Below are 9,568 nucleotides of genomic sequence, written 5' to 3' on the forward strand. Positions count from 1 at the left end.
AGGTCGCACGACAACCGCGTACCCAATGAAATTTCATACCATATTGATGACAAAAATTACCTTCACCTTTATTAGGACCATTTTGAGAGCCCATATGTTCCTCCTTTTATAATTATCACAATGATGATTATTATTATTATTTTCGTCCATTGGGATGCCCACATTCATTCACATATTTAACCATTTGTCTTCTTTCAGACTTATTATGCACTGCTACCACATTCCCCTCACAGAATGGAGCATATCAAGTGAAACGACCTTTATGGTTTTTTCATCAAATACACATTATTTTGCCTTAGTCATCTACATCATTAATATAGTGCATCGGGACTCAAACCCAACATCTTATCCATATAAAGGCGTGTTAGGCCATAAATCGAGGGGACTCAAACAAAACATCTTATAATCATGGTGCTCCGGGACTTTAACCTGATGTCTTATCCTCATATTGCGATAGGACTTGAATCCACCGTCTTACCTCAACCAATTACATATTAGGCCAAAGTACAGTGAGATCACTCTTGAATCTTTTAAAAATATTACCACTTTATGATTATAAACATAAACAAAGTTTATAAAATATATAACCTTTTACATCTGTATTGAATAAACAAAATATTTAACACGTCCTAATTAACTATTTGAAGAGTTACCAATAATTTATTCGGAAGGAAAGATTATCCAGACACAACGATCTATACAGATTGTCATGCTCTTAAGTCCACAAATTGTATTAAAATATAAAACTTCAAGATCAATAAATTAATCATCAAAAAGTGTCAGCAATAGTTTTTTTTTCTGAATTGGAAAACTAACACATAAAAGACATTTAATTGAAGATAGTGGATATTATCATACCTCTCAATCTGGCAATTATTCATCATCTTGATGTTATAACATCCAGATGGAGGAGCGAAGCATAGCTTTGAGACAATTCAATGTAGAACAACTTCGTAGACATATAGAGCTCGACAGGTTAGAGATTCGTGTTGATAACGTGTTGTAAAATCATTCTAAAAGAGTTAGTACAGTATACCAAAAGATAAAGCAAGAACAATAAAGAGAGACAAGAGATGAAAGTTTTATTATTCATCGAAGTATGTTCAAGTGTAAGTACATCACCTATTATATCCCTATATATATTACTACATAGAGGATAGTCAAAAGGTGGCAATAAATAAGATAATAACTATGAAGGTTACGGGGAAAGATCATGAAAGTGTGAGAACTAATATTTACATAATGAAGATAGAAGGTGGGAGATTTAATAGCTATATCATGAAAAAAATAGTAGGAGTAACTTCTTAGGAGTTATAGACATCCACCATAATATACATAATATTTCATAATAACACTTAATAATAATAAAGTATTCCATGAAAAAAGGATGATATAACTCGAAACAGACCAAGTATATAAAATATACTTTGATAAAACAACTAACAAACCAGGCACCGAAACATATCCTCCAATTTCCACAAACTGCCTTTGGGGTGCCTTCGCCTCCAAAACTACCCCCTTTACCTTTTTCCTTTGCAAAAACAACCACCGCCACATACACACGGCACCCCAAATTCTCCATGACCAATTGTTCTTGTTTTTAATTTTCTAGATGTCTGATTCATTTATGATTGATGGGTTTTTCTCAAAACTCTCAGAGGATCTTGTTCTCAACATATTTTTCAAGTTAGAAGATGACCCAAGAAACTGGGCACGTCTATCTTGCGTTTCCACAAAATTCACTTCAATAATTCACAACATCTGTTACAAATCAAAATGTTCTTTAACTATTCCTTCAGTTGTATCTGATCTCCTTAATAATACTACCAACTCTTCTTCCATGGTTCCACCTGGTGGTTGGTCTTCACTTTACAAATTAGCTGTATGTTGTCCAGGTTTACATCAAGCTGGTGTGCTGCTTGAGAATTCTGATTTTGGGCTTGAAAGGGAACTTGGCCCAGATGAGAATTACCCGGGTCGGGTCTTGACCCGACCCGATAGTGTTTTACAGTCTGCTTCGTCGAGTAATAATGGTAGATGTGATGCTAGTGAAGTAGTGGCTGCTGATTCTGGTTGGTCTTTGTTTGATGATCTTATGTTTGATACTGTTTATGATATTTCTGAATCAACAACCTTAAATCAGGTTGAAGTTGTGGAAGAACCCCCAAATGTAGTGGTCAGCCCAGCAAGGTAAAATACATACTCACATCCTGCATTTGCAATTAAGGGCCCGTTTGGCTATGATTTGAAATTAGGTTGATTTGTATACCTTTTTTTCATAAAAATGAAAACTTCACATTTGTGAAAACTATTAAAACTTACTCAATTCTTACCATCTTACTAGATGAGCAAACTGTAGTTCATAAACAAGGTATGAGAATATCTTATGACGCCGCATTAACAAACTACAATTACTAATGCGTGATTTAGGTTATTCCGATATCTTGTTTATAAACTATGGGTTGCTCATATATTAACATTGTATAAGATTCGGAGAAGTTCTTAACACAAATGTGAGGTTTTCATCTTTATTGGAAAGAGTACTCCCTCTGTCCCAAAAAATAAGTGTCGCTGTAGCAAAAACAATTGTCCCAAAATAACCGTGTCTTTAGATTCAAGACAAAAATGTATTTTTTTCCAACTATACCCTTATATTGAAGAAAACTTTTTTTTTTCCAACTATATCTTTATATTGACAAAAATACTTCTTCTTAATAGTGCTTAATTCTCAAAAACATTTAATTGTCAAAATATTGGGATTATAACAATTGTTGGAGATCCAACACAATTCACACTGTATTGGTATTGTTGGAATTTGTGAAGAATGTTTTTCAATGTCAAAATGATTAATAAGATGCATAGTATTCAAGAGGGAGAAATATTTTATTTTTATTAAATAGAAGTAATTTAGTAAACTACTATATGTTGTATTTATTGATTTCTCAATGGACGTGAAATTTGAAATGAGTCAAAGCAACACTTATTTTGGGAAGGAGGAAGTATAACTTTTGAGATCCAAATTACATGTCCAAACAGAATTTTAACTTCAAATCAACCTCATCATGGCCAAACCAGCACTAAGTAACTGTCATGTTATTATGTATGTATTAATTACTGTGTAAATGATTGGTAATTCTTTTTCTCGCTGAATTCAGGGTTTCGAAGAGGCGAAGAATTTATAGATCACCTTGTTCTCATTTGGCTTCTGGGGTGTGGAATTTGAGCCGTGAGCAGGGGAATAAGCTATTAGCGAGTAGATTTAAAGGGGATTGCTTGTACATATGTGATTGGCCTGGTTGTATTCACATTGAGGAGAAGAGGAATTACATGCTATTTCGAGGGATCTTCAAGAATTTCAAGCGGTCAAGAGTTTGGAGGACGATTAATGATGGTAATAGGAAGAAGATTGACCTGAATTGTGCGTTTTGCTCGTCGAAACAGACGTGGGATCTGCATTCGGCGTTCTGTTTGAGGAGGTATTTTGGGTACCATGATGATGGAGAACCAGTTGTTCGAGCTTATGTCTGCGAGAATGGCCATGTTTCTGGAGCATGGACTGATTGGCCATTGTATACTTGACTTGATTCTGAACCAATTATGGGCTATTTGTGTTGCATGAGCTGATAGTTTGGTAATTTGGGAGTGGCATTTGGTTATTTTTTGCCATTTTAGGCTGGTTGATTTATTTGGGTTTTATGTATGTTGTGATTGCTTACAATTGGTATTTGCCATATTTGCATTATAGAGTTTAGTAGATGGAGTATTTATATTTGTATTGAGTTTCTCTTCATTTGATTCATCTACTTATAGCGAATGTGTGAATCTCGTTGAATGGTTTTGGTTCTGGGAGTGATTGACGTAGATTATAAATTTTAGATTTCTGATCTTAAGAAATAAGATAAGTGTTGGATGGAATCGTTTAATAGCAAAGTTATCATTTTCAATTGAGGAAGTGGCGGGCCCAATGAGCTCTCCATTATTGCATCTGGTCATTTCATCTGTGGAGATGCTTTTAGAAGTTTGACAATCATTCACGGATCAACTTTAAGCAGAATGAGAGTTTATCTCTACGTTTGCCCTTAGATTTTTTCTTTTCAAAATATTATTTGGTTATATGTTAGATTGATTGTTTTTTCGCTTAAATGAAGATGTTTTTTTTTTTTTTTTTTTGGAGCAAAGAACCAATGTTAACGCGAGATTAACGGATATAACATGAAAAACAGTGCATATGTTCAAAGATCAAATATCAGCTTTTACACCAGATTAGAAATAGACAGGTAGACTGCATTCAGTACTAAATTCGCCCTCACACGAGCAAATTAAGCAAACTCCAAGGGTTAATCACTACCAGTTAAAAGGATATTCAGTGCAGGTAAGAAGCCTGGTAATGGTAGCCATTTCCAAAGAAGTCATGGCCAGGAGAAAAGTTGTAAGCAGGAGCACCCATGAATGATGGAACATGGGTGCTGGTCGGTCCAGGGTAAGCATACGGTCTGTCAAAAAGCGGGATGCGGGTACCTATCAGTCATTCTGGGATAGAAGTTTTTCTCAGTGACAACATTATTTACTCGGGGGCCATTTCCGACACCATTTGGACGAGGTCTTTTGGACTGAGGTTTTGCAACTTCAGTTGCCTTTTTCTTGTCTGCCTTCGCTTTCTCCAGCTGAAGAACCCTTTTCTGAAGGGGATCCACAGGGTATTGCTCCTCAAGCTTATGGTCTTCAATGCATTTTAACACAGCCTTTAGTGCAGACAACTCTTTCTCATTGACATCATTCTGCACAGTAGGTGATGCATTTCCAGAATTGAGAGGTATAAATGCTTTGCTGGCTTCATTCAAGTAGGATTTCAATAGAGAAACAGGCGGAAACTGCTGTGTCAGCTCAAATGCAAAAACTAGATTAACAGCATCTATATGTCTTCCATTATTTATCAACACATCAATAACACCTGGCATTCTGTCAGATAATCCAAGGGAACGACAGAGATCAGCTGTTTGGCGACGACGTGAAACCATGGGTATCAGCTTGGATAAGTTCTCCTGGTTAAAATTGGAATTAATACCAAAAGTAGCAAGTAGCTGTAAGAATGCATGAGCCTCCAAGGAATTTCCATTATTTGCATCGACGTCAAGTTCATCTAACTTCAGGTTCCACTCCTCAGCGATAGCTTTTGCACGTCCTTTGACATTTTCTGATATTATACTTGAAATATAATCTGTTCCCAGGGTGTTCAATAAAGTATTAAGGCATTCCAGCAACATAATACAAGTTCGCCGCTGTCCCAAAAGATTCGCATCTTTTTTAGCATCAGAAATTGATATATCAGAGTTGTAAAACCCGTTCAGCGAGTCCAGTACCAGAGAGGCAGGATTGATTGCAGCTCTTAAAGCAAGAGGAATCTCCTCCCTGAGAGCTGCCAGGTTTTTACGGTTGTCTGATATGAATTTATGGAGGCCTTCAGAATCCATATTTCGGCATAGATTCACTAGTTCTGGATAAGACTTAACTTCCACACCACAATACGGAAAAGGTTTTCCGGTATCATCTATAACACCCTCAGTCTCTATGGAATCCTCGGGTTTTTCCAGAACAGATGGCCCGTCTTGAACCTCACAATTAATGACAGCTGGTTCCACAGAACAAGGCTTCTTATGCTTCTGCAGAGCAAGAGCAATCGCGGAAACTGCTGCATCTCTTTTCTCCTGAAGCCTCTGAAGTGAAGCTTGCTCTTTAGCAATAACAGCTGCTTGACGCTTCTCTAACATCTCATTAGATTGAACAATTTTTGTATCGAACTCCTTCTCTTGGTCTTCCAGTTCAGTGAAACGTCTCTTCAAGGACTTCTGAAGCCCATTAAAGTGCTCTTCAAGTTGCTTCCATTGCAGGTTGAGAGTAACAGCACGGTGACTTTCCAACTCAGCGAATGCTTTCTGTAGTTGCTGAATCTTAGATGTTGTGCAGTCCATCAATGTTGCAACTGATTGTGTACCTTCCATGGCAGAAACTCCAGGATCGGAGAATTCAGACCATTTGGGTAGGCGAGGGTTTTGCTGTATTGAGAGAGAGCTAAATGAAGATGTTTGGAAAAACAGTGTTGACCGTTTTTCAAGTGATTTTTTTTTTTTCATTCACAAATTTTATTTTATTTTTAAAATCAAATGTATGTCCAAACACATTTCATTTTTTAACTATTATCATTTTCAAATATCACAATTTTTTAATGTTCAAATACTTACTAGGTGTTATTTTTAAAAGTTTAAAAGTAAACGAACCTTAAAAAGACCAATAACATCAACCTACTGTATACTACCTAATCTTCTTTGGTCACAACAATTCTAGTGGATGTACGGACGCATTTTCAGCGAAACACCATCGTATCAATTTTGTGTTTTTCAACTTTGGCTTTGTATTAAATTGGTTTATCAAAGCAAGAACCGCGCACTAGCAAAAGAGTGGATGTTTTTAAAGGAAAAAGAACAAATATTACAGTTGGCTTTTGAAGTTGGACCACAATATTAAATTAACATTTAGTTTCACTGTTTTATTTTATTTGACATTTTAAAGCTTCTTAGGAAACAATATGATTTTAACCTTTGTAGTTTACTTCTAATAACATGATTTTATGTTCACGGAATGCATATGTATAAAATCACAAACTCCATTTTTTTTCTTAAGTTCGGCACACTTTTATTGTGCTATACTTATTGTAAATTTAAATTAGTTGAGTCAGTAGGTTCTGAATATTTGGCTAAACAAAGAATGAAGGATATGCAAGGGTGGAACTAGAATTTTGAGTTATAAATTCAATAAAATTCAGTTACTCTGATTCAAACTTTATATGTATATAAAAAAAAAACATTCATTTATGATTCATTCACAACCAAATCAATGAATTCAAATCATGATTTCAAGTTTTCATGTCCTGCAAGTAATTTTCATGTTATTATGTATGTGTTGGTTTCGGTGTAAATAATTGGTAGGAGTGACTTGTTTGCTGGCTGAATCCAGGGTTTCTAAGAGGCGAAGAATTTATAGATCGCCTTGTTCACATTTGGCTTCTGGTGTATGGAATTTGAGCCGCGAGCAAGGGAATAAGCTACTAGCGAGTAGATTCAAAGAGGATTGCTTGTACATATGTGATTGGCCTGGTTGTATTCACATTGAGGAGATGAGGAATTACATGCTATTCCGGGGAATTTTCAAGAACTTCAAGCAGTCGAGGGTTTGGAGGACGATTAATGATGGTAATAGGAAGAAGTTTTGCTCGTCGAAACAGACGTGGGATCTGCATTAGGCGTTCTGTTTGAGACCTATTTTGGGTACCATGATGATGGAGAACCAGTTGTTAGAGCTTATGTTTGTGAGAATGGCCATATTGCTGGAGCTGGGACTGATTGGCCATTGTATACTTGACTTGGTTCTGAACCAATTATCGACTATTTGTGTTACATGAGCTGATATAGTTTGGTAATTTGGGAGTGACATTTGGTTATTTTTTGCCATTTTAGGCTGGTTGATTCATTTGGTTTTTATGTATGTTGTGATTGCTTACAATTGGTGTTTACCAAATTTGCATTATAGAGTTTAGTAGATGGAGTATTCATATTTGTATTGAGTTTCTCTTCATTTGATTCATCTAATTATAGCGAATGTGTGAATCTTGTCGAATGGTTTTGGTTCTTGGAGCGTCTTGAATGATAAATTTTAGATTTCTATCCTTGAGAAATAACACAGTTGGTTGACTACCTGAACTTTCACTTTATTGGTGAGAGTTCGAATCACCACGGTATAATCCCCTCCCCCATTTCCCCTTCCCCTACCCCCTATGTAATAAAACAATTTTATAAAAAAAAAAAAAAAAACACAAGTGATAGAGGGAATCGTTCAGTAGCCTAATTTTCATTTTGACCTGATCTGTCACACGTTGAAATGTAGCTTTAAATTTGGTTTTGAGATCACATCGCTATTGTCGGATATTTCATTTCACTTTTACGAAATTTAATGTTGGTCAGATCCTATTAAAGATTAAATTGGTCTAATGTCGGCTTCTTCTTTCATGTAGTGATGTTCTTTTTTAATTGATAGTTGTGAGAAACTCCTAATGTCACTCAAGTTTTATTCTTGATAACAGTGGTCGAATCAGCTCATACACATGTCAATTATGTCAGTGTGTACATGTTACTTCCTAACGATATAAGTAATCTGATAATTGTACCGATTAAGATTTAGATAGATGAGAAGAAATCATTTAACATTTTTTTCAACTCTAATATAATTTACATTCTCATTTTTTATTGTTTTCTTCCACTTTATTGACTGCCAAGTGACGCTCGCGTGAAATGTAAAACTCAACTTTTAGGGTGACTGTCCAGATTAGCATTTGATGTCTCGCCTAACCAACTTTGGCGCTATACTAATCGTCAACTTGAAGTTCGGTTCTCGGTTGAATGCTTAAAATGTACTGTTGTGTGTGCGTGCCTGTGCAAAGTCAAACTCTGTCCTTGATACAAAGATAGGTATTGTGAAAGCAATCCAAATGTCACTTTTTTTTTTTAATGTCCAAACGCCTGCTAAATATCATTTTTAAAAGTTTAACCGTATACGAAACGTTAAAAAGACCAATAACATCAACCTACTATATACTACCTAAAGTGTTTGGTCTGATATTTCTATGCTATCTTCTTTGGTCACAATAATTCCAGTGGATGCGATTGATGCATTTTCATTGAAACCATCGGACCAATTTTGTGTTTTCCTACTTTGGCTTTGTATTAAATTGGTTTATCAAAGCAAGAACTGTGCACTAGCAAAATAGTGGATGCTTCTTCTGGAAAAAACAAATATTACAGTTATTTGAAGTTGGACCACAATATTAAATTACTAACATTTACTTTCACTGTTTTATTTTATCTGACATTTTAAAGCTTCTTTAGAAAACAATATATTTTATATTTAAATTAATATAATTTTAACATTTTTATTTTACTTCTAATAACATGATTTTATATTCACGAAATGCATTTATATAAAATCACAAATTCTATTTTTTTTCTTAAGTTCCGCACACTTTTATCATGTTATACTTAATTTAAATTTAAATTAGTTGAGCCAGTAGATTCTAAATATTTGGCCAAACAAAAAAAAATAAAAAATATGCAGGGGTGAAGTTAGGATTTTGAGTTACAAGTTCGATAAGATTCAGTCACTCTAGTTTAAACTTTATATTTATATAAAAAAAACATTCATTATATATCAAACATTTATCTAGAACCTATAAAGATACCAGAAATGCAAGTCGTGGTTTAACTTTTTTGTAGAGGATGGCCACTCATTTCTAATGCTATGCTATCTTCTTTTTACTTGTGTAACGAGTCATCTTAATTACTTGCCTAACAAACAGCCATTCCACGTTGAAGCAAGAATTTTAATGATGCCCATATTCCAAAAATGGAGCTTCTTTTTTCTGCTTCTACGTTTGTTAGTCATAGTGTTTGGAATCAAAGATTATAACTATACAAGAGATGATTTCCCAGATAACTTTGTTTTCGGTTCTGGAAAGTTTTCG

The 9,568-nt window shown here is 34.9% G+C and overlaps 1 protein-coding gene and 1 pseudogene across 1 annotated transcript; one reads left to right on the forward strand and one right to left on the reverse strand.

Moving 5' to 3' along the window:
- The first annotated feature begins 1,424 nt into the window (after positions 1 to 1,424).
- Positions 1,425 to 3,832, forward strand: LOC132608911 (phytochrome A-associated F-box protein). The gene is made up of 2 exons (XM_060322699.1): positions 1,425 to 2,190; positions 3,156 to 3,832. Exons 1-2 carry the CDS (start codon positions 1,613 to 1,615, stop codon positions 3,577 to 3,579), a joined length of 1,002 nt encoding a protein of 333 aa, XP_060178682.1. The 5' UTR covers positions 1,425 to 1,612; the 3' UTR covers positions 3,580 to 3,832.
- Positions 3,833 to 4,326: 494 nt separating this feature from the next.
- LOC132608909 (FRIGIDA-like protein 3) lies at positions 4,327 to 6,081 on the reverse strand (annotated as a pseudogene).
- Positions 6,082 to 9,568: the final 3,487 nt, after the last annotated feature.

Source organism: Lycium barbarum, chromosome 9 (assembly GCF_019175385.1).
Source record: "Lycium barbarum isolate Lr01 chromosome 9, ASM1917538v2, whole genome shotgun sequence".
Taxonomy (NCBI): domain Eukaryota; kingdom Viridiplantae; phylum Streptophyta; class Magnoliopsida; order Solanales; family Solanaceae; genus Lycium; species Lycium barbarum.